Source organism: Podarcis raffonei, chromosome 7, assembly GCF_027172205.1.
Source record: "Podarcis raffonei isolate rPodRaf1 chromosome 7, rPodRaf1.pri, whole genome shotgun sequence".
Lineage (NCBI taxonomy): Eukaryota > Metazoa > Chordata > Lepidosauria > Squamata > Lacertidae > Podarcis > Podarcis raffonei.
The window spans coordinates 77,491,175-77,517,215 of NC_070608.1; the positions used below are offsets into that span (position 1 = coordinate 77,491,175).

The 26,041-nt window shown below is 43.3% G+C and overlaps 1 protein-coding gene across 2 annotated transcripts; it reads right to left on the reverse strand.

Annotated features, from left to right (window-relative positions):
• Positions 1-10,365: 10,365 nt before the first annotated feature.
• Positions 10,366-25,628, reverse strand: OTULINL (OTU deubiquitinase with linear linkage specificity like). 2 transcript variants are annotated; one of them, XM_053397136.1, is made up of 8 exons: positions 25,484-25,628; positions 20,180-20,333; positions 18,294-18,325; positions 18,105-18,196; positions 16,525-16,674; positions 14,919-15,047; positions 13,472-13,744; positions 10,366-12,478 (listed from the first exon to the last, which is right to left on the reverse strand). In XM_053397136.1, exons 2-8 carry the CDS (start codon positions 20,284-20,286, stop codon positions 12,299-12,301), a joined length of 963 nt encoding a protein of 320 aa, XP_053253111.1. In that variant the 5' UTR covers positions 20,287-20,333; positions 25,484-25,628; the 3' UTR covers positions 10,366-12,298. The 2 variants fall into 2 exon arrangements, with proteins under 2 accessions (XP_053253111.1, XP_053253112.1); XM_053397137.1 differs by having other exon boundaries at positions 25,419-25,628.
• Positions 25,629-26,041: the final 413 nt, after the last annotated feature.

A 26,041-nucleotide genomic window follows, 5' to 3' on the forward strand; every position in this document is an offset into this window, starting at 1 on the left:
CAACCTACATCAAACTGCACTGCTCTAAATGCATGTTACATCAGTCGTCTCTCTAGATACCCCACCCCAAGTCACTTGGAGTAATAGAAGCTTTGCCTGCCATCACCACCTCGGAGAGGGCAGCCTGGAAAATTAGTTGCCAGCATGATTCTCAATGTTTGCACACACATACACCACAGGATAATTTATTTATTTTTGAATGGAGGAGCAATTAAATGATGTGACCTCTCTACTTCCAGACTTGAAGTGGTGCAAGGCTTACCCTCTTAGTGTTTTCAAAGTCAAAGTTTATTATTAGATTTGTGAGGTCCATGCCTTTACACAAAATACCATAAAACATTATTAAAAAATAAACAATAAAATTATAAAAATAAGCTAAAATTCATGCCATGCTGTCCCAGCAAGGAAACTACCCAAAAAACCTCGCCATTCAGGAAAGAAGATACAGCAACAGGTTAGGAGAGCAATGGGAGGGACCTCACCATTTCCTCCAGGAACCATACCCTAGTTTTCATAGCCTTCACCACAAAGACCGCTACCACGTGAGAAATCCGTGGATCAGCGTCCACCAGTAAAAACTTTACTTGGTCCTCAGAGTTGGCTATTGATTTGGGAATAGTTTGTAACATCGCATCCCTAAAGGCCGAATAGATGGGACAATACAACATGTAATGTGTGAGATCCTCTTTGGTTCTCATACGACAAGGACATATACGCTGCTCTACTGGGATTTTTGCATATCTGCCTGACAAATAGGCCGTAGGAATGGTTTGAAAACGGGCCATGGTGAAAGCTCTCCGAAGGGTGGGATTGGTGATATTCGCCAAATAATTGGCGCAGGTTTTGACTGTTTTCAGTCGGGGAAACCAGTGGGAGGACCCTGGGTTCTGTATTTTTGTAATATCTAACAGAGCATCTCTCTCCAGGATCCTCTTAGTGTATATATAGACTCTTAGTGTTTGCTCCCAGCAATTCTGACCACACTGCTAAGAGGTCAACTTAAAGAAGACATTGATTTCAGAGGAATTCTTTATTTCTATATATAGACTTCTCAGGTGGGTCTGCTGCAATAAATAGGCTCTCCTTCCAAAACACCTGAACACCCATTTCTTGGGTCAACAGGGTCAACCAATGTATACCCATTAAAAAAATACCTGCTGTTGCCGTTTCCTCTAGCCTAGTGCTATGTTTCTAGAAAAAGAGGTGCTGGAGCTCACCATGAACACCTCCCTTGTTCTCTTTAAATGGTAATGGCACCTACTTGAAAGGGGCTGGAACTGAGTTCTGGCAAGTTCTGGTTGAAAAAAAGCCCTGGCCTAGCCATTAAAAGTGCAGCAGGCAAATTATTACTGTAGTTATGAAAATATATTCATAGCTAGATACAGTGGTACCTCGGGTTACATACGCTTCAGGTTACAGGCTTCACTAACCCAGAAATAGTACCTCGGGTTAAGAACTTTGCTTCAGGATGAGAACAGAAATTGTGCTCAGCAGCAGCAGGAGCACCCACTAGCTAAAGTGGTGCTTCAGGTTAAGAACAGTTTCAGGTTAAGAACAGACCTCCGGAATGAATTAAGTACTTAACCTGAGGTAGCACTGTACTTGTGCTCATATATTCCCATTTTACCTTTTGGCTACATTAAAGGAACAGTGGCCATTATTTTACCTTTGGGCTACATCAGCCAGAACCAGGATTTTACTTCTGGCAGCTAGAAGGAACAACAACAAAAAAACAAGGTACAAAAACTGTCCCTATCTTTTTAAAAGCCAGTTTTGCCTCATGTGGCGGTTGTCTGCTGCCCTCTAACGTTGAAATGGTGCCATTCTGGACTACGGGACAAGAAATGCACTCCTACAAAGAGGACTGGAAAAAGTTTAAGGACTATTTACAAAAATATTGTAAAATGTTTGAGTGTTAATATGATGTGGGAAGTGAAGGTAACATGGCATTTGGGATATGGTTAAAAGAGATATGATAAGAAGAATTTTAAAAAGGAAAAGGGGGGTATGACCAGAATAATATTATGTCAAAGTATATAAGGTGGAGTAAAGGGCCAAGAAAGGGAAATTTGAGACATAATAAGTGGAAATATATAATTATAAATAAGGTTTGAAAAAGGGTTAGAATTTGCTGAATTTGATGGAATAAAGAGGAACACAAAAAAGAGAGATGTGAGGAGGTCAGGACAGAGGGATATGGAATTTTGAAATTTAAAAGTGGATTTTTCTTTTTTCTTCTTTTTCTTTCTTTGTTAAGTGTGTATTTTTTCTTGTCTTTCTGTTCTTTGTTGTGTCATATCTGATTGTTTGACTTATGTGATCTGATGACTTTTTTGTTTTGTAAAACCTTAATAAACATTTATTTTTAAAAAAGAAAAGAAATGCACTCCTACAGAGGAATGTCGAAAGAAATGGTTAAAAGTGGGAAAACACCCCGGGAGGGAGAAAAGCAAGCTATGAAAATGTGAGAAACAAAAGGGAGGAGGGGGAAAGCCGGCAGGCAAGGGCACTAGGGCCTGCTTCAGTTCAGCATGTTTGTGCTTCTGTTGTGTTTTGTAAGTGCTGTTAGCCACTTGGAGCACTTCAGCTGAAAAGCCTGGATATAAATAAATTAAATAATGAACAGAGAGTAGGGAGAATTGAGTATATTGCCCTTTAACTCGTCTCTTTTCCTAGTCATCACCTGCCCTGTTTACTAAATGCCTCACAGCTGCTACTGCCTTCCCCACTTAAAGCTGGGCCCTGAACCTTCAGGTTGTATGTAATAATGTGGGGAGTTTGGTTTCCATGGAGACAGAGGATCAGGAAAGGTGTCTCAGAGCCCACCTGGCTCAGTGTGGATGCAGAGCTGGTAGGAGGCAGATGCTGTTGATTTGTCTCCTGCTGTGGGGGGCAAACAACCCACTTCTGAATTAACTGTGGTGGATGTTGACAGAACAAACCTGTGACCACAGGAAAAAGTACCGAGAGAAGGAAAAAGGACTGTGGCCATTTAAAACCAACTAGCCCCAAAAGGTGTGGCAAGCGCCTAGGAGGTAAGCTTTGGGAGGTAAAGAGGGCTGTGAATTTGAATGTTTGGAATTCCAGACAGACGAAATTCAAAACTTGTGGGTTTTTAAACGCTTTCAGCTTAAGGAAGGAAAGCTATATAGGTTTGTCAGAAGTGGAAGAGTTACTTCTTCCCTTGTGGCATCAAGAGGCAACCAATTCCCTCATGTTCGCTCTTCACTGGTCCGCCGATACCCAGATTATTTCAGTCTGACAGATTTACAAACTAGGCCATCAATTGAGATACAAAATGTTGATGGTGCTGCTTCGCCATTGTTTCAGGCTTTATAGCTAATTGTAACAAGAGTCCTATGTCAATACATGTAACTAATGACTGTGAAGCGAATACAGATAACTTTCAACTTCTGTTTCTTTTAGTTATGCGACCGCAGCTTTACATGTGAGATGGTGGGAAATAAATAAATGAAGAGTGGAGAAACCCACTCTCTATTTATTTATTTATTTATTTATTTATTTATTTATTTATTTATTTATCTATCTCTCTTCTCCCCCACCATCTTGCAGAGCTGCAATCAGAAGTTTTGGAAATGTGGCACAATGGCCTTGGGACCCTCTCAAGAACCCTTATGCAGGGGCAGTCTTGGGGCTTCCTGGCTTTACACAATTTTGCTTATACACGCAATAACCACCACAGAAGATGTGAGTTACCTGTATATATCTATGTTCATATCTTGGGTTGTGTATCACTAAGTTAGAGCCATTGAAATGAAAGAACCTTAGTTACATCCGTTAACTTCAATGGGTAGAGAAATTTGATTCTGTTGTGGGGTGTCATAAAATTTATACACCACTTCGATCGTAAAAAAAAAAGGAAGCCCCAAAGTGCATCTGTGGAGTTTTGCTACATGCCTCAAGCCTTCCAGAGGGGAAATAAGTATAGTTCTTTCTGTTTTTCCCTTTCTTCCTAGTTTTTAAGTCGGGTTTTAGCTAGACAGAGTTTGCAGTGATCCAAGTACAAAACAGAAGTGTAGTATTAGCAAAAGTATGCAAATGAATGGGTAAGTTTATCTTACTATAGTGTTTTTATAAGGGGAAAAAATGGTCATTTGTGGCTGCCAGTAACAGGTAGGCAGCCGTGTTGGTCTGCCATAGTCGGAAAAAAAATCCTTCTAGTAGAACCTTAAGAGACCAGCTAAGTTTGTTATTGGCATGAGCTTATTGTGTGCATGCACACTTCTTCTGAAGACAATCTGAAGAAGTGTGCATGCACACAAAAGCTCATACCAATAACAAACTTAGTTGGTCTCTAAGGTGCTACTGGAAGGAATTTTTTTTATTTTGTATTGGCTGCCAGTAGGCAGCAATATGGGATGCGGGTGATGCTGTGGGTTAAACCACAGAGCCTAGGACTTGTTGATCAGAAGGTCGGTGGTTCAAATCCCCGCAACGAGGTGAGCTGCTGCTGTTCGGTCCCTGCTCTTGCCAACCTAGCAGTTCGAAAGCATGTTAAAGTGCAAGTAGATCTGGCGGGTAGGTAAATGGCGTTTCCGTGCACTGCTCTGGTTCGCCAGAAGCAGCTTAGTTTCAAGTTTTATTACGGCAAAAGCCAGTGACACTAAACACCACAAGATCAAACAAAAAGAAATCAACAACAAAATCAGAAAAGAAAAAAAAAAGGATTACACAAGGGAACTTCGCAGTGTGCCATTCAACAGAGGAGATTTACGCTTCCTGATTACTAAAGTGCAAAATTTGGCCACCTCATATGATATTGAGCTTGAGGAATCTTCCAGAAGGTATTTTCGTAGAATTTCGGGGTAGGATTCCAAATAATGTTGTAGGGGTATAAATTTTGATTAAAGCAGCAAAATAAGTTGAACTTGCTCTTCACTATAAAATTCGCAAAATAGAAGGATGTGTGTGACAGATTCTACCTTATTAGACATACAGGGGCAGAGACGCGCATGCATTGGTACCCGCGTGAATTTGCCGTACAGCACTGCTGAGGGCATTGTCTCAAAGCGGGCTCTAGAGAAAGCCCATCTATAAGCTTCGTTAGTGATGTTAGTTAAGTAAGGGGCAGCTGCAAAATTAGGCCAAGCTTTTAAACATCTATACGTCTCCGGGAGTAGGGCATCTTCTTGTTGTAATTCGACATCATAAAGTCTCAGAGTGATAATTGCTTTTGCCTTGTTCAGAGTTCCAATAAAAAGGTTTTCAGGGTTTAGGCCAATTTGTTTGATCTTATTAGTTATTTGCATAAGCCAAGGAGGATAGGGAACTGCGGCCAGGAAGCAAGGTAACAGTCCCTTAGGATTGTAATGGATTTTCAGCCAGAGGGATATTGCTTGCTCCCAGACTTTTAATTCCACTCTGGGCAGTCCTGCCTCTTGCCTTAAGACTGCATTAGGTGTACACTTTGGGGTAGCAAATAATGATCTTAAGAATTTTGATTGTACTGTTTCAAGGGTCTTAAGGTTGGCAGAGGGGCTAATTTGAGAGCCATACAGGAGTTGGGCTAAAGATTTTGCCTGAAAAACTTTTAGGGCCATCGGGAGGAAGCCAGCTCCTTTCCTTCTGAATAATCTAAGGATGGCATTTGCGCTTCTTCCTGCTGAAACAGCTGATGTGGTCAGGTGTGTTGACAATTTGGCATTATAAGAGAAAGTAATGCCTAAGTATCGGAAGGTCTTAGATTGTTCAATGGCGTTTCCCTTTACGCTCCAATTATCTTTCCTGAAGGAGCGGTTAAAATGTACAATTTTGGTTTTGGCAAAATTAATTGTTAACAGTTCAGTGTTACATTGGTCACTAAACTTTCCTAAGGCACGTTTCAGACCCACTTTGGTTTGAGAGAGAAGAACAGCGTCATCCGCATACATTAAAACTGGTACTTTTCTGCCGTTAGAGAACACGGGGGGGGGGGGGGGTTTCGATTTCACGGCAACATGTGACCAGGGAGTTAACATAGATGTTAAATAAAAATGGGGCTAATAGGCATCCTTGTCTAACTCCTCTTTGGACTGGGATTTCTCTAGAGAGTCTGCCGTCCTGTGCGAGTCTTATCTGGAGGGTATTGTTCTCATGAAGCTTAATCATCAGAAGTAATAACCTTCTGTTAATACCCATATTGGCCAATTTGGCCCAGAGCCTACCCCTGGATACAGAATCAAATGCTGCCTTTAGGTCCACAAAGGCCGCATACAATGACTTTTTCCAATGTTTCACATACTTATAGACAAAATAATCTAACACTAAGCAGTGATCTATGGTGGAACGTCCAGATGTAAACCCTGCTTGTTCAATTTCTAGCAAGTCATTATGATCTAACCATTCACATAATTTTAGGCATAGATGTTTTGTATAAAGTTTGCAGATCACATTCAGAAGACTGATTGGTCTATAATTAGATGGGTCAGAGGGGTTGCCCTTTTTAAATATAGGAACAATTATAGCCAGTCCTCAATCTTTAGGGATTTCAGTTGTCTTATCTATATATGAAAATATATATTTTCATATATATTTTCATATATATATATAGCAAGAACCGGGGCCCACCAGTTTATTTGCGCTTTCAGAAGTTCAGCGACAATGAAATCACTTCCTGGGGTTTTGCCAGATTTCATTTGTAGAATTAACGAAGTGATTTCAGTTTCAGATGTTGGGTGCCATGGTGTATCATTATCTAAGGGGATGTTAAGCAGCGCAGAAGGACGATGTTCCCTAAACAGCACTTTATAGTGCTCTTCCCATAAATTTGCAGGGATTATTGTGCCCTCGTTAGGAGCTTTGGTTTGACTGGAGATAATTTTCCAGAAGTTGGTATTGTCTTTTTCTATTGACGCTTTTATGAGGGCCTGCCAGATGAGAGAGTCTGCGGTTCTTTTTTTGGTTTTTAGTAACTCTTTGTAGTTCTTTTTTTTAAGTTGTAACTTTAATTTGGTGATAGGGTTAGGATTTTGCTGGAAGACCTTAAAGCATTCCCTGAGTATAAGTTTTGCCTGGATGCATTCACGGTCAAACCATTTTTTGTTGGTAGGGGACTCATTGTGGTTAGGTCTCCTGAGTCTTGACAATAACGGTTGGAGTTTTCGGATTAAAGTGTTATAATGGTCAATTGGGGAGGTCTCTTCAGTCTCGTTGGAGGTCAGCCCAGAGGAGTTGACCTTCCATTGATTGTGTCCAAATGCTAAAATTGTTATTAACATAAGGGGACCATTTAATTCTGGATCTGCCTATTTGTTGTAGAACATTAGGATCAGGTGTCTGTGGGGCGAGCCCACATCTAGAGGGTTCCCAAAATTCAGTCCTTTTAAGATTTAGGGGTAGGTGGTCACTTCCGGTTCTTATATCTACAGTAAATTCAATATATTCATCAAAGAGTTCTTGGGAGACAAGGATGTAATCAATAACAGAATGCCTTAAGCCTGACCAATAAGTAAATTGGCCAGGGCAGTCTCCCGAGGAGAGGCCATTTAAAATAACAAGGTTTAATCTAAATGCCATTAGAAAAAGACATGTACCAGCAAAATTGGTAACTGGGTCAAGTGAATGACGCCTGAATAGGGGCCAGTGTTCATCATTAGCATTTAGGGGACCCATTCCACTTTCATTGATTAGCTGTTCATCTGAGTGGCCTAGCCTTGCATTAAAGTCCCCACCAATAATTAAGGAGGCAGAGGGAAACTTATTTGAGACAAGGAGAATGCAGTCTTCCAGTTCGTTCCAGATGTTTTTAAGATCAGTTTGTTTCATAAGTGGGTGAATATAAACATTGATGCATATGATCTTAAAGTGGGTAGAGAATATTTTAACAGCCAAAATCCATTTTTTATCGATTTTCAATTGAATAGGGGAGGTTCCTAGATCTGTCGATACGAAGGTGCTCAGACCTCCCGCCGGTCTTCCGCCTTTTGGGCCGATTGTGGCACAGGAATGGAAAGCAAAATAATTATGTAGTTCAAAAGAATTTTGCATCCAGGTTTCTTGGAGCAGGATGATCTTGAACTGTGATACGTAGGTTAGAACGTCTTTGTCCATTGTTTTCGATTGCCATCCAGCAACGTTCCAGGATAGTAGTAGAGGTGAGAGTCATTTTGTCTCTTCAATAGCATCTAGGGCTTTCCCGGGGTCGTGGAAGATGCATCCATTGGATGGTGAAGTCTCCGGTAATGTGATTAGGGGCGCCACAGAGATTTCGGCGTGGATTTCAGTTGGGCAGAGTAGGGGTATGTGTTCTGACGTGACCTGAGGAGATTCATATCCCATTTTTCGCTTGAAGTTAGATGGAGTATTTGCCTCTTTTGTGGGTGCTAGGTCTTCAGAGTTGCGGAGATAGAGTAATAACTCATCTAGTCTGTCCGTTATCTCTGTTTGTTCGGCTTTTGGCAGATGGGAGAAGGAAACAAGTAACTCCTGCTCCATCGAATTCTCTAGATGAGTAGCCTTTGATAGGAGGGGCATGGGGGTCTCTGTCCAGCTTATTAAGTCTGAGGGTGGAGAGGTAGAGCTCGTAGTAGGTGGAGTGCCCTCATTTTTAATTGTTTTACTTTTAGCTGGAGAGTAGGGTATAAGAGGGCAAATCTTAGTGTTGATAAAAACTCTTGTAGTAAAAATTCCATAATTAGTCAGGTAGCTTCGTAGGGACATCATATAAGTTGGAAACTTTTTAGATTCGAAGGTGAGCAGTATCCTCTGCATGTGTGGCTTGCTGTAAATGTGGACAGTGGATTTCAGATCGATGGAAAGGGGATTTACACCCAAAAGCTCAGCTAGATGCCTTCTTGCGACATGTATAGACGACCAGTTAACAACCTGACCTTTGAAGGGGAGGATAATTAAACAAAGTCTAGTGGCTTGTAGTGAAAAATTGTAGGAAGATATGGTGGGTAAATCTTCCATAGTTTGTTCATTTTCAAATTTGCAGCCAGTCTGCGAAGTTGAGCGCAGTAGGACAGGTACTCTAGGTGTTGGTTCGGCCCTATCCTCCGGTGAAGCATCTACGGGGCTGACATTAACTTTTGGGGATATAAAGGATATAATCTTCTCTAGGGAGCCTTTGATGTCTCTTATGTATTTAAAGATATAGTCCACGGTTTTAGCCACTAGGTCTAACGTGGTAGAGTGTTCAAGAAGTAATTCAGAGAGATGGTTTTCTTGTTCTCTGATGCAGTCTTCCGCCTGAATGGGCATAGTTGGAACTTTTTTGGGACCTTTTGGTCTCGTGATGGTGTTGTTTAAGGGGTTAGTGGGTTGTTTAGCGGATAGTTCCTTCGGTGTAGTTTCCTTATCTATTATCTCTGCTAATGGAGAGAAGCTATTCGAGGTCGGAATATTAAAAGTATCCTTTGTTTTTCCATAAAAGAATTCGCTGATTTTGGTTTGCTTGGTGAGGGGCAAACATGCCATTTCCTCTAAGTCCTCAGATTCTCTACAGCGTTTTCCAACCCCCCTCCTCGCATCAGCAGGGCTGTCTAATTGCTGAGTCATCTCTCCCTTTACCTCACTCTTCTATCTTCCCTAGGTTTTTCAAAGAGTCGAGGGAGTATTTTCCTTGAAAGTATCCTATTCAAGGAGGAGTAGTGTGCCAAAGGTTATTGGCATAACACTAAATTATGCTCCGTCTGTGCCTCGAAACTTGTGGTGGGAACAGCCCATGAGTCTTCCTGTAAACTCTTTGCAGTGCGATAAGATAGTCAGTTCAGCTTTAAACTTCCAAGAAGAGTCAGGAATACAAAGCGTGGGATAGTATGCGGTGAGGAGCTTAAATTTATCTGAGCTCAGTGTTCATTAAAATAGTCTTTAAAAGGAGTAAGAGAGAATAAAAAGATAAAATCAACGGGCTCACATTAGTAGAGTGCTGGTCGCCATCATACCGGAAGCTGGAAGCCCTAATATCAAGTAGATCTGGCGGGTAGGTAAACGGCATTTCCGTGCGCTGCTCTGGTTCGCCAGAAGCGGCTTAGTCATGCTGGCCACATGACCTGGAAGCTGTATGCCGGCTCCCTCAGCCAATAAAGCGAGATGAGCGCTGCAACCCCAGAGTCGGTTACGACTGGACCTAATGGTCAGGGGTCCCTTTACCCCTGCAGCAATATGCACTGTACGAGGACAACAGAGGTTGGAGCCATCATGAAGCAGGCTAGAAGAGCAAGGAAGCAGGCAGGTGGCCCAGATAGTCTCCCCATGATCATCACCACCACCTGCCTGCCCATTTGTATGCACACACAACAGAGTAAGGGAAGACAAGTAACTGGGTGGGTCAGATTTCTGGGCAAAATGTAGCAGAGTTGTGGTAGTGGAGTCAATGAGATGTGGGGTTGGCAGAGTTAGCGAGCAACGTTAGGAGTGGAAGCCTGTAGTAATAAATATATTTATTTAAGCAAGTGGAGGGTTCTAGATTTGTTTTGAAGTTTGCAAAGTCACAGAAGACATCAAATCAACACAACTCCCGGAGCTTACTTACAATACTCGACAACTCATTTTGATATGACGGTTTTGCGCAACGCATATATACACAAACTGGAAAGAGAAATTTGCTCTACAACACGGAATAAATTTAGCCTCTGCTACCAAAAGCACACAGTGCTTAATATGATCTATTCTTAGGAAGATTAAACAACACTGATGTAAAGATCACAAGTGATTTACAAACCATTCTTCAAAGAAATGAATCAATATGAAATCTATTCAGTATTACAAAGCCAGAGGCTTAACATTTTCACCAAAAATGCAAGTTGAAAATGTTCAAGTACATTTTGAGGGGAATAGGGTACTGCAGTGATTACTTTGAAATAGTTGCAATTACCCTTTCTAAAAAAGAATACGGCCTAGGCTCTGCATATGTTGCGACTCCATATGAGTGCAAGGAGTGCAAAAAGGGGCATTGATTGGATAATTCAGCAGTATGAGAATCTCAGCTTTTTCAAAGTAATAATAATAAAGAGTAGGTTACTAATCCTTATGGCTGTGAATGCATGTTTGAAAGTTTGTAGGTGAGATTTCGACAGTCACCGGGGCAGTTTAATAAGATTTGCATTGGCTAGCGATATGGCAGCAGTGCCTTGCGCAACTCTTTGGCTTTCTAAATGGCAGGCAAAACCAGAAAAAAGCATGCAGCACAGTGCAAATCACAGAACTATGCAAATTTACTTAGGTGGCAGGCTTTTCCTTTTCTTGGCACAGAATGTGGAACGTATACACAGCTCTGATGACGGCCGAATGCAATGCTCTGAATTCTACCATAGGATATTCTAAGGCATCCTATTCAAAACTAATACAACATAACCATCCTGGCAGTAATGACCTATCAAATCCCATGGCATTCTGGGTCAGTTATAGGCAGTGGAAGTGATGTGCTTGAACAGAGTTAACACAAATAGCTCTTCCCAGCATCTTTATTGTCAGATGGCAACCCAACATCTGTCTGCCATATTAATTGTTGCCTGTGGACTATTTCGCACAGAATGAACTGTGCAAATGTGGAAAATACATGTGCAAACAACTTCGGTTGCTAAGGAGACAAGATTCAAAGTATAGTCAATGGTAACCGCCCCCCCTTTATTTTTTTACAATGGGATGTATAACAAGGTCCTTTAACTGCAAAGCAAGTAAGTGGCTTTAAAGAATACTGTGATGTTTGTGAAGGACTTGATATACTATTGCTTTCAGCAATCCCAATGCACGGCCTTATTTCTGTTAAATAAGCAAGATTGGCCACACTGGAGACTGTATAGTTATCAATCAATACTGACTGATATAAGTAAAACTGAGCTGTCCATAGATCACAGCCTCACAGCGCCCATTTACATTACCAACTTAATACCGGCTTTATACCAATGCCACTATATGATTTCCCTGCAAATTTTAAGTGGGTGATATTGTTGAGAATCATGTGTCAAATTCCCACTTCCTTCACAGAGCGAGTTCCCTGGGAAAAAGGAATGGCTATTAGTTTACAAGTCTATGTGATACACCCAATGTGATCTGATCTTAAAAAGCACACAAAACCAATATTGTGTGAACTGACCCTCACATCCAATTTGTGCCATTACCAAAGATGTTTATCAGTAGGCATATGCTGCTGGTGGGACATTGAGAATGGAATATATGGGCTTAAAACATGTTACCCTCACAACTTGTGAGGCAGCTTAAGCTGAGAAACGGCCTGGATCATAGTTTTAAGCCTGGCATTAGAGTCACTCTTAAAAAAAAAGTTTGGATATTTTATGGTTCTTCAACAGGGGGATCCGATGGCAGGCAGTTCTGACAGCATCCCCAGAAATTAGATTTACATCCTGATAATAGGGATGTGATAGTGACGGTCATCTTCAGTCAGAAGAAAGACTTCTGGCCAGTCCCTCTGATACACGTCTGTGTAGCTTTCTTGGGAAACGGCTGAATTAAACTTGCACAACCTGTAAACGGTTATCTTGACATCAAGAGAATGCCCAAGGAGAAACAGTTCGACCTGTTAAGCAGAAAAGAATGAGAATTACACACTAGCAAACCATAATAAATTGAGTTTGTTGAGTGTGAACATGACATTGATTTGGAGTCATGTCAGCAATTAAAAGATGTAACTCAGACATTTAAAGGCAGTGAAGAAAAGTACCATATAAAAACAAATGGGAACCCATGAACAGAAGTTTCATGATGAGTGACCCCAAGCCTTTTTTTTTTTTTTTGTTCTATTTGTGACATGTAGGGTGGCATTCTATATTTGGAATATCTACTAAACCTCATGAAACTGACTGATATACCTCTGGAAATTTAAATCTGATGTGAGAAAAAACGTGTATGTGAATGATAAGCATTGTAAGAAGGTTTGGTGAGATTCCATTAGGGTTGTAAATTGCTGTTTTATTGAAGTAGCTTTAACTGTCTCTGGACTTCATTTAAAAATGCTGCTATATTATTTTATTTCCTTGCAAGGGGTGATTTAAACTGTTAATTTATGGTTTTCTAACTCTGTTGTTAGCTTCTGTAAGCTTTCCTGAGGTAAAGATGGAGATATATGTTTCAGATAACTAGCAAGAGTAGAATTCCATTTCTTAAGAAAGAAAATGAGCTCCTTCATTTTAGAAAACAGTTACTAATCCATGTGCCAAATAAGATAGGCTTGAAAGTGCATGGGAGATGTCTTGTGAAATCTCAGATAAAATAAATATGGCCAAATAAGGTTTCCACTGCTCAGGAGATGAAGCTTCAGGGCCCATATATTTATTGTCCCTTCCTTGTGACTAGTAGAGATAGAGGAAGCAGAAGCACAATTCAGGATGTCTCTTGAAGAAAAAAATATTTTTTTTGTTTTTTTTACTGCACACAGCTTGCCCTATTATTTGTTTTCTTGATGTAGACAAAGCTGCATTAACCTCATGAACACATCCAAGTACTGCAGTATTTAAAGCTTTTCTTGAATGCTACAGAATCATTGGATTTGGTTTTTCCAGCTCATATTTACCTGATCGAGGCCTCTTCTCTCCCCTATGGCGTTCAGATGATTCATCATGTAGCTCAAAGGGTCCAAGGAGGTATCGCGTACAAAAAGCTGGTTAAAAAAACTTGGGATGCACTCTTGCTTGTTGTTCAAGCATTCGTAGGCTTCTATTACTTGGTAGAGCATGATGAATTTTATGGCCTCGTACAGTTTGTGCTCCAAACTTTCGTCAGCAAAAAGGGCGTTGCACAAGTTCCCTCTTTCATATGGGTCTTTAATACTACTGACTTCCATCCACTACAACGCACAGAACAACAAAAAGCAGAAGAGGTGGGGGCAAAAAGTTAGCTTGAGGAATAAAACAGTTAAATAGCAAGTAGCAGTTTTATTTTTAGCTGAAGTATTTAATATTGTATATACTAACAGCAAACTCAAATTCCCTGAATTCTGGTCCAAAATGGCACTAAGAGTAGGAGTAAGGCACCAGCCAGCTGAGTGAAGCCCAAGGACTGCAGAATACCATTACAATAACATACTATTAAGGTGGCAAAAAAGTAAATAAATCCCAAAATGGCCCAGCGAGGACTAAGCATGTTCAGTGGTCATGGAATGCCAACTGGCTGCGGAAGTAAAGAAAAGAAAATTGTGGGGAGAAGGAATGAAATGAAACACCATGAAAGAGATGTGCTGATTGGCAGGAACACTAAATATTTTGTACCTTGCAAGATTTTGTTACAGGTCCCACTTGCACACAGATAATGGTGATTCACAGGTGTAAAAGGTAGCTTGAAACACCTGCGGTTCAGCCACTCGGCTCTCGGCCATTCACTGCTCTGAGTAGTTGTCCTTGAAGGTGGGTTATCAAGCTTTAAAAACCAACAGTGCCCTTTGAGGCAAGCCTTTATTTGATGCACTTAATCTCCCGCTTTTTAAAACCACATTGGTTCAATAAATTTGCACATCACTGAAATCTCAATGCAGTGCCTTTTTGAGATTCAAGGTGTGAATGTTTTGTGAAGTAATAAGAATAACTCCACTCCCCATCCCATCAAAAAGTGTATTTTAATTCTGTTTTGCAGGTCTGTAATATTAAATGTACCCTCTCCAATTAGATTACCCCCACTAATTAGTTGACTAGAGCTTCTGTTAACTGATCTACAGATTAAACTAATTTAATGTTCTGCCTCCTTGCGCCTCAATTGTCTCTTTCCCATTTGCTCACTGGTAGGACATCTGCTTTGTACGATGATCCCAGGTTCAATCCCAATCGCCTCCAGTTCGCGCTTAGAGAAAACCCTGTTTGATATCCTGGATGGCTGCTGCCAGTCAGTGTAAACAATACTGGGTGGGTTAATAATAGACCAATGGGCTGATATGTAAGGTTGTGGCCCTAATATTTCATCCATAGCACAGTGATAGTTTATAGTGACAATGGGCAATCCATCCATCCTGCTAATACCTTCCCACTCACCTGACTTCTCAACGTTTCAATGCATCTACGCAATTTTCCCAGTGTATTGGAGCCCGTGTACTGTTCTGATCCAAAACTATATTGCTGGATCCAGTTGCAGCCTTGAGAATAAAGAAGTTTCTCGGGGAGCTGAAATAGAAGAGAACATAACCAGTGGAGGAATTCAGTGGGAATTTTAGGATTTCGGTCTGAATGAAAGCATGGTGCATTGGGTACAGTGTCAGATTGGGACCTGGGAGACCTGGGGTTGAACTCCCAACTCTGCAATAATGCTCACTAGTTGATTTCAGCCTGACCTACCTCACAGGATTGCTGTGAGGATAAAACAGAAAGGGGAAGAACTATGTATAACACATTAATAATAATAATCATATGCCATCCATCTGACTGGGTTTCTCCAGCCACTATGGGCAGCTCCCAACAGAATATTATAAACACAATAAAACATCAAACATTAAAAACTTCCCTTAACAGGGCTGCCTTCAGATGTCTTCTAAAAGTCAGATACCGTATTTTTCGCCCCATAGGACGCACCGCCCCATAGGACGCACCTAATTTTTTTTTTTGGGGGGGGGAAATAAAGAAAAAAAAATTTCCCCTCCTCAGGCACGGGGCAGGCGCGGGGGAAGCCTGAGCTTCCCCCGACCCCAGCCCCCAGAACAGCCTGCTATCCGCAAGCCTAGGGAGCTGCGCCGGTCTCCCCAGGCTTGCGGAGAGGTGCGCGAAGCCCGGGGGCGCTCTTCAGCGCGCACCAAGCTTCGGAATGCAGGCAGCTCTGCGCTACCCTCCGGAGCCCCGCGCAGCTTCGCGCCAGGATCCAGAGGGTGGCGCAGAGCTGCAGGAAGCCCTGGAGCCCAGGCAGCTCCGCACCACCCTCTGGAGCCCCGCGTGGCTTCGCGCCGGATTCCGGAGGGTGGTGCAGAGCTGCAGGAAGCCCTGGAGCCCAGGCAGCTCCGCACCACCCTCCGCAGCCCCGCGCGGCTTCGCGCCGGGATCCGGGGGGGTGGCACGGAGCTGCAAGAAGCCCTGGAGCCCAGGCAGCTCTGCGCCACCCTCCGCAGCCCCGCGTGGCTTCGCGCCGGGATCTGGGGGGTGCCGCGGAGCTGCAAGAAGCCCTGGAGCCCAGGCAGCTCCACGCCACCCTCCGGAGCCCCGCGCGGCTTCGCGCCGGGATCGGGAGGGTGGCGCAGAGCTGCAGGAAGCCCGGGAAAGCCTGCATTCGCCCCATAGGACGCACACACATTTCCCCTTCATTTTTGGAGGGGAAAAAGTGCGTCCTATAGGGCGAAAAATACGGTAGTTGTTTATTTCCTGGACATTTGATGGGACGGCGTTCCACAGGGCGGGCGCCACTACCAAGAAGGCTATCTGCCTGGTTCCCTGTAACCTCACTTCTCACAGTGAGGGAATCATCAGAAGGCCCTCGGAGCTAGACCTTAGTGTCTGGGCTGAATGACGGGGGTTGAGATGCTCCTTCAGGTATACTTGAGCTGAGGCCGTTTAGGGCTTTAAAGGTCAGCACCAACACTTTGAATTGTGCTTGGAAATGTACTAATATACTAGAAAATCATTCACTTTGCATATAATCATTTGTTTCAGGACGTACCTTTAGGACATCTGTTGCCTTTGTCCACGATGGAAGAGGAATGCCTTGGCTGAAAATCTGGAACAACACAGCTCTCAGCACACAGTAGTTATCTCCCCTGACCTGCCGTACATATTTCACATGGTGTCTCCAAAACAACTCTTCATAAGCCTTAGAAGAAAAAGAGAGAAAATACCAAATTAACAAGGAATGGTATTTCCTGAATTTTGGGTGGGATCAAATGATTGGCTGGAGCAGTTGATCGAGGACCATTCTAAAGGAGAACAGCACAAGCAGCTCTACCATGAGGTAAGGCCAGGGGCTAAATTTTGGGTATCAGCAAGAGCAGCCGAACGGGTGGCAGTCAAAGCTGACCACTGGAACGCAATCCATGGGGAGAAGTTCCTCCAATTCAATTCTCAATTAAGCAAATGGGAGCTGTGCAGCAGAACGGTTGTTGTCTCACACAAGACCACCACATTTTCGGTGAATCTTGTGAAGGAGAGCTTCTCAATGGATTGTGCACCATGTTAATTAGTAGCGGGGGGAATTAAAATTTTATTATTAACTGAATTGATTGATTGAATCTTCCTCTAGTATGTTCAGAATTTAAGCTTTGTGGGAGTATATGTTTGTTTTTGGCAAGGAGGCGGCAGGTATGGTGGTGGCAGAAGAGGTGGGGGCACAGGATTTTCTGCTTTTCAAAACTGAAAGCCAGCGGATATGTATGTATCAAATATGTGCATCATCACATCAAGCAGCTCATGCCAGCAGCTGGAAATATGGGCGAGTGGGAGTTAATAGATAATAAAATATTTTAGCTATGTGTGTTTTGTGATAAAGCACACCTTATCAAATTTTCTAATGCCTGAATGGCCAAGATTCCAGACACTGAGAATGTTTCATTTTCCTTCTCCTGTGTTCTGTCTCCTTCACTGCAATGCGATATATGGGAACTAACCATTAGACAGCCATTGCAGTATATTACCCCAAGGACCGCCTCTCCACATATGAACTGATCCATACCCAGTGATCATAATCTGAGGCCCTTCTTTGTGTGCCTCCTCCATGAGAAGTCTGTAGGGTGGCAACATGAGACTGGGCCTTTTCTGTGGTGTCTCCCCTCTTGTGGAATGAGCTCCCCAGGGAGGCACATCTGGCATCTTTGTTACATATCTTAAGGCACCAGGTGAAAACATTTCCTCTTTTCCCAGAGCTTTGGCTAATTAAACAACCTGTGGCCTTTTAAACTGGGGGGTATTGCTTCATTTCTTATTAAGTTACATATTTTTGTGTCTTTACACTGTAAATTGCCTTGTGATCCTCGAATGAAAGGCCAGTATATACGGAAAACTTAATAAATAGATGATAATTTCCTCCCTGCTTTGAAAGTGGCACAGGGGTCGGTCAAGCTGAAATTTTAATTTGCAACAGGGAATTGTGTTCTGTATGCAGGTGCCCAAACTCATCTTGATATCTTGGCATTTAGCAGAGATTCTGTGTTAAAAATATACAAAACCAAAGGCCAAACAAGCAAGCAAGCTGAACTTTGCTCGGCCATCCCTGCAGTGTGTCCATTTCCATATTAGTCTTAGTCTTACCTTTCTCATGTGTTTTGCCTGCTCTGTTTCCTCTTTCCATTCTTTTGCACAGTAGCCAAGCAAATCAGCTTCAGCCGAAACACCTTGGTTATCTAAGTATAAGCGCAGGTATCAGTAAAATGAATCTGTTTAAGATTATATGAATTTCCCCCCCAAAAAAGAACATTAACACAGTACAGCATATATTACTTGTGAATTTTCTCTGCAGGTATCTGCTCCACCTGAAAGCCAAACAACAAGAACAGTAGTCAGAAAGTCTGCATCAAGTAAGCACTGTTTAATAATAATAATAATAATAATAATAATAATAATAATTTATACTGTTGGAAGCTGGTGAGCAGGAGATTTGTGAATGACTGAAGGAAGCACTTCATTGTGTAACACGAAAACAAATATAGTTCGCTACCACAAGATATGGTAAATGGCCACTAGCTTAGACGGCCCTTCAGAAAGGATTAGGAAAAATTAAAGCGCTATAAAGAAGTATTTGCCCTGATGGCAAAATGGAGTCTCCATGTGGAATTTTCTGCTACTGCTATTCAGGCTGCCCAATGCTCTCTATTTCAAATGTCCAGGCTGTGAGGACCATTGTTTATATACCCAAAATGGCAGCACCGGCTCACTAGAGGTTGGGGCAGGGGGAATTTTGATATTTGCAGAAGTAGTGTACTTTTCCATGTGTATAAGACTAGGTTTTTTTCCTTAAAAAATGACGCTAAAAGGTGGAGGTCGTCTTATACATGGGTAGTGCATAGGGTGGACGTTTGATTGGTTGCTGCTGTGACTATTGGGCGTGTTATTGGTTGATGCGTCAATGGCTGGTGTTGATTTGCTGACGATGTAGCAATTGGGCAGGCAATTGACAGCTTCTTCCAGCGAGGGGACAGACAAGAGGAAGTGCCCTGCATGTGGGTGAGCGATTTTCGGCAATTCCCCCTAAAAAAATCTCAACAACCCTGGGTAACCCCCCCCAAAAAAATCTCAACACTCTGTGCCCTCTCCCCCCACTTTCTTAAATTTTAGTCCCCCAAAACAGGGGGCGTCTTATACATGGGGGCGTCTAATACACAGAAAACTACGGTAATTAAAAAATAGAGGGAAAGCTGAGAGGGAAATCAAATAGAGCAGAGTAGCTGGACTGCTGAACAGCATCAATCCACGCTACAATGTTGGTCCGTCTTGTACCTCTGAATACCAAACCTTGGAAGCTGGCAGAGATACCTGGTTCCCTGCTCTTAGACTAGAAGGACTCATGATCTGTTTTAGCAAGGCTGTTACTTGGTTCTAATGCTGGGCTGGAAAAACCTACTTATGCAGCCCTCCGCGTCATCTGAATCTCTGGACACTGCACACCCAACTTCTACCTTTCCAGACTGCTCCAATTGGTAATTGTCTCCTCTTTCTGTTTGTGTGTGTGTTTGTATGTGCATGTAGGGGACAGCTGAACTGCATGGGGTTGTCTAGATCAGGGATGTCCAACTTCCAAGAGACTGTGATCTACTCCCACTAAAAAAACAACAGGCAGTGATGTACCCATTGTATTGACCGAAGCTGTTGAGCTTATTTGGGGGGAAGGAGCTGGGGTTTTTTTGCAGGGTGGTGTGTGCAATCAATAAGCATCATGTGATTGACCACAATCGACCAGGGATGCCCCACGATCGACCGGTAGATCGTGATCAACCTGTTGGACATCCCTGGTCTAAATAATACTTGGGTCCCTTCCAACTCTACAATTCCATGGTTCTATGCATGTGCACACATGAGAGAATAATAATAATAATAATAATAATAATAATTTTTATTTATATCCCGCCCTCCCCAGCCAAAGCCGGGCTCAGGGCGGCTAACAATAATAAAACAATACAAAAGTACAACACAAACAACACTCTAAAATCATTCATTATAAAATTAAGGGATGGGGTGGGATGACACAGAGGAAAACTATGCAATCCTGCAAACTCTGCCCACCATAATATCTGGCTGCACTGACCATTGATTGTGCTTTCCCTCCCACTCATTGACTTTAACAATGGGGCAGTGGCACTTCAGAGGAAGAATTACTCCATAAAACCTACCATTTTAGCAAATGAGCAATATATGTATAGAGTTGTCTGCAATACCACAGAGCAGTAGCAAGAAGAGTCATGGTTAATGCCAACTGTCCCTTTACAGCTTGCAACATGGAGGGGTGATTGACAGCTCTGATCTAAGAGGGTACATCATTCTATCCTAAAAACAGGGAAAAAAAGAATTATTAACCTTCATTGTTTTTATATATTGACAAAGTATTTCTTCTAAAATGTAAGGTTTATTAATTTCTCAGCACTACAGTGGTACCTTGTTTTGAGTCCGGGATCTGTTCCGGAACCCCAGACGCTCGACAAAGTGCCGCTCTGCGCACGCGCGTGGAGCCATTTAGCGCTTCTGCGCATGTGTGAGCAGCAAACCTGGAAGTAATCCGTTCTGGTACTTCCGGGTTTGCCACGGACGTTCGCCAAAATGGACGGTCGACAGGGTGGACATTTGCAGAAGTATTACTGTATTATCAATGCAATGGTACAACCATTTCAGAGTCCCCTACCATACAACAGCACACCCTCACTTCTTCCTAGAAAGCACACAGCAATGGACCCCCGTGCCCTGCCCCACCATATTAATGACACATTCGTAACTAACGAAACATCAGGCAGTCAGGAAACAGAAGCAATATTTACAGATAAAGGACCCTGTTCAGATTTTCCCAGTCCCCTTTTTAAAAGGAAAGAAAAGAAAAACGTTGCAAAGGAAATCTTTTGATTTACTGTTGACAGTTCATGCCATTTTGTAAACAAAATTGGAAAAAAGAAGCCTGTACTTGCAACTGAGAAGTCACGAAACTGAAATAAGTCAACCAACCAAAAGACTGACCACAAGGTTGAGAAACGGCTTGCAACAGGGCAACCGTCTCTCTCGGAAGGTGGTGGACTCTCCTTCCTTGGAGGTTTCAAAGCAGTGGCTGGATGGCCATCTGTTACAGATGCTTTAGCAGAGATTCCTGTATTTGCAAGGGGTTGCACTTAGATGACCTTTGGGTTCCCCTCCAATCCTACAGTTCTGATTCTGTGAACCATTGTGCAATGAAGGTAGCAAGCCTAGTGTTGGCCTCTTTTTGGGAAAGGACTTCCTTAGCTCTGCTTTTCTCAGATCCCCATGACCACCATCAAGCATTTCAGCTGAAAGGTCAAATTGGAGACAGTTGCTAGTGTGGAATGTTTAAAGGCTGTGAGAAGCTTGTTTGGTTGTTTCCCCTGCCTCCCATCACCTCTAGGTAACTCAAAATCAGAAATGAAGCTCATCATCATCTCCAAACACAGGGGGCAGCAAACTTTTTCAGCAGGAGGCCAGTCCACTGTCCCTCAGACCTTGTGGGGGGCCGGACTATATTTTGGAAAAAAATATGAACGAATTCCTATGCCCCACAAATAACCTAGAAATGCATCTTAAATAAAAGGACACGTTCTACTCATTGAAAAACACGCTGATTCCCGGACCGTCTGTGGGCCGGATTTAGAAGGTGACTGGGCCGGATCCAGTCCCCAGGGCCTTAGTTTGCCTACCCATGTCCAAACATTTCATTCTAGCCCCTTTCCCCTTCCATTTCCTGAGAAATGACCTCCGGCTTTAAGACAGGCACCCTAAAAAAATTTGAGGGGTTACTTTAAATAACCATGTTTCCCCTCAATAAGTTTACTTCGCTGCTGGCATCAGTGCAGAAGGTCAGTTTGTACCTGATAGAAGAAGAAGAAATACCTACATTTACCTCTGTACTGATGGATGCAAAAGCCTGTCTTGATTGCTAATGTTCCAAAAAGCAACATCATCCGATAGCTGTCTGCTTATAAAACAGTTGTCTAAATATAGGGCGACAAAAGCACGCCTTGCCAAAAGAAGCCTTGCAGTTTCTTTATGCAAAGTTATGCCATTGGTTCACCTAGCTCATTACACGGATGGACCGCAGCTCTCTAGGGTTTCAGACATTTGAATGCAAGGCATGTGCTCTTCCAAAGAGATGCAGCATTTCCCTCGCCTCATTAACTTGGCAAAGGCAGAAGTAAATCATTCAAATCAGGGCATCTTTATTGATGCAGTCCTGGTGCATGAATGGTGGACTCATACTGGACTGTCCACACATCCATTCTGCATTATTAGTTGTCCTGCGACGCTTCCCCAATGTTACCACTTGATTTGTGTCTGGATAGGGGTGTTCTTTCACTGCAGTGCAGTGAAAGCAGGACAAAACTCAAGCAAAACACCAGAACATTTGTCGTATGAAAAGTCCCCAAGGTTTCAGTAGGGCATGCACTGATTGGAAATGAAGTAGTATGCCCATTCTGAAATTTTTGAAGGCTCAAATAGCAGGATCATGTATAATGACTCCAACATCATCACGAACACAAATCACTGAGTGTAGAATAGAAAGGATGTCTGTGTGTAATGTGCCGCAGGTTCCCTATCTCTGTCTTTGAGGGAAAATGCTTAGGACTGAGGTGCTTTAGGTACACCTGTCAGAAAGGGAGCGGTCTAGAAAGCCTGGACTTTGGATTCTGATATTTCAGAAGGGAGGAACAGAAACTACAAAAGCCTGCCTATTTTGACTGAGCATTTGCATGCCACACCCAAGCTCACTTCTTTTCTTTAAAGGCTTCTATAAGGTGCCCACTAAAAGTCTGTCAAAAATCCTGTAGCTGTTTCATATTAGGGGCTCGGTATCCCCACACTTCTTGCCCTTGAGGCTGATTTTCTGCTCCAGCACTCAAACTTGCAATATTCTGTAGCTCTTCTTCAATTGCATGGGCTGATCTTGTGTGGAATGTCCCTGTGCCAGAAGCATCTACAGTGGTACCTCGGGTTAAGAACTTAATTCGTTCTTGAGGTCTGTTCTTAACCTGAAACTGTTCTTAACCTGAAGCACCACTTTAGCTAATGGGGTCTCCCGCTGCTGCTGCGCTGCTGCTGCACGATTTCTGTTCTCATCCTGAAGCAAAGTTCTTAACCCGAGGTAATATTTCTGGGTTAGCAGAATCTGTAACCTGAAGCGTCTGTAACCTGAAGTGTATGTAACCTGAGGTACCACTGTATAAATGTTTATTGCGTAGGACATGGAGAGCCAGTGTGGTTTCCTCCAGATGTTGTTAACTGCAACAGGGTCAATTGTCAGGGATGATGGGAGTTAATAACCCCATACAATGGCTACCCCTGGGTCCGGCATATGGCAAGGCAAGTTCAAAAAGACAACTTCTACTGCATTGAAAACTACCGTTTTATTTTAAGGTGCTTTGTAAACAAACAACCTTAAGCTTATTTTGGAAACTCTGAGTTCTTCCACTGTGTGACAGCAGCATAACACAGAACTGATAGTATCAAGGCACAGTTCTGCAGAATCTCTTTGGGGAAATGGTTGTAGCTTAGAGTGACAGAGTTCATGCGTTTTATATAGAAGGTCCCAGATCAATACTCAGCTAAAGGATCGGGTGGAGGGTGCAGACCTGAATGGGACCTCGGAGAGCCACTGCCAGAGTAGACAGCCCAGACATTGGCAATGGTATAAAGTAGCCACATCCTCATTTACAATAACCCATACAACATATGCACATTTAACTTGTGTGCATTCAGCTTTACACACTTGATATTTTTTTTACAAAAAAAAATAAAGTGGCGAGGTTCTGTGAAAATGATGTTGGCAATCCCACCTGCCACTGAACCCAACAGGTTTTGACTATACACAATTTTGGCTTAAGGCACAATCCCTGGAATGTAACTCCCACATAAGCTGCGGGCTTATTGTATACTAATAGCAAACTCAATTATCCAAGTGTGGATCCTCACGTAGTCAAAATCCTACTAGCCACACACAAGAGGGAAGTTTCAGGCAGGTTTGGGGGAACCTTCAAGGTCTGCAGGCATACTAAAAACTTTTATGGGAAAAGTACCCAAAGAGGGGGACTCCAAAGAAATGAGGCCTGAGCATGAGTGTGCCACGGAATGGTGGCTGACTGTTGAGAGAGGGATAACATAAAACCAATGAGGGGCTAGTCTATTTTTCTTGTTGGTTGGCACTCTACCCTACTGCCACACGAGAGCAAAACTTGAGTTTTGAGGCTTACTCTGATGGATTCCAAAATGATAATCTAACAATAGTGATGAATGTAAGCAAACAGCTTCCTAATACACAGCTCTTTCTTTCAGGCCAAATCAGTTGTGATGTAGAATATCTGTGAATGAGATCTCCCACTTTTTTTTTTTAAGGACTGAAAACAACTGCATGGGGCAGGATTGGGACTGGGATTGGGAAATGGGGGGGGGAGTGTTAACTTTCCCCTCTCAATTAAAACCACCCCCTGAAGCTGCTATTTACTTGTGGGCGGAAATATAACAGGTACCCATTCTGCTGCCGGCCAGTGCTCTACACTACCCTGCGAGTGTGAGTGCGCAAAAGAATGTAATAAGCAATTGCGACCCACATTAGGATACCACAGACATTTGCATCCTCGATCACACGCAACACATATAATGTGTGAGGATTATGCTCTAGCCACAATGCCTTTTAGTCTGCTTTTCTCTCTCACCCCTGCCTCAAGCCTTAACTTCTACTGTAAAGAGGAGGTGTAGTTCATTGCCGACTTAGAATGATAAGAGTTAGGAAAGACCCTGAGGATCCAGCCCCCTGCAATGCAGGAATATGCAGCTGCCCAATTTGGGCATCGAACCTGCAACCTTGGCATTATCAGCACCAGGCTCTAACCAGCTGAGCCATCCAACTTGTATGAGAAGTAAGGATGTCTCTGGCCTTGAACTTTTCCCTATTTTCCATTTTTGGCACATAACGCCTAGTGCCAAACGCTCTCGAGTCTACAAGCAAATGTTCCCACCCCTCCCCCATGCAATCTGATAAAATAAAAACCTAGCAACGCACCCACCCCCTCCCCTTCCTTGTCCAAAACTCAACCGCGCACCTATACACAAAGGCGACGCGTAAAAAGTCTCTGCCCTGGAGCGCTTTTGCGCGCGGGCAAAAAAACCCCAGGCGCTTCCCGAGTTTTCCCAGCGCACAGGTCAGGCAGCAAAAAAAAAAAGGGGGGGGGACTTGGCTGGAAGTTGCCGAGGAAGTATGGAATCGGGGCCCGCAGCTACATCTGCTTGTGGGGAAAGAGAAACCCTCTCGGGGAAGCCCAAGAGCTGGGCGCGCCAGACAGAGAAGGGAAGTGCAAAAAGAGAGAAGTAAGCGCTGCCTTCCGCTGTTTGCGTAATTGCGCGCAGCCAGCGCCCCTTTCTCACCCCGGGTCTCGCCCTCGGGGAAGCTCTCGGAGAAGAGCCGTTGACAGCGGACTGGTCTTCCTTACCGCCTCCGCAGCTGCTCGGGCCTCTTCTTGCCTGCGGCGCACTCAGAGGGCGGGCGCGGGTGAGTGGAGGCGGCAGAAAGGAAGGGAGAAGGCGCGACACCAGCCTCACTCCGCCCGCTGCTGGCGGACACAAAGGCGACACCGGCCACGCCTCTGGAGGCTGGCGGCCCTGGCAGGAGAGACGCCCCGATCGCCAGAAAAGCCCTCGCGGAGTAACAGCCCACTTTCTCTTCTCCCTTTCTCTTGGTGCTGCTGGAGTCGAAGCGCACTTGGGCATTTTAAAGGCGAGGTTACAAGTAGATGTAAGCGCAAGGAAGCGAGAAACAAGAGAGGAAAGCCGTTGATTCTTGAATTGGTCCCGGCAGTGTTTTGGAAGAAAGGCATGAGAAGGGAGGCATTCCACAATTTTTCTGAAGGCAGAATCGCGCACTGCATCCAAACCATACTGCAACCTCACCAGCGCCGCCTTCCTTTAAAAAAAAATGTTTGTGTTGGGTTTGACAGGCTGCTGGACACAGCTTGTTGGAAAGCCTTAAAAAAAAAAAGTACCGGTAACGA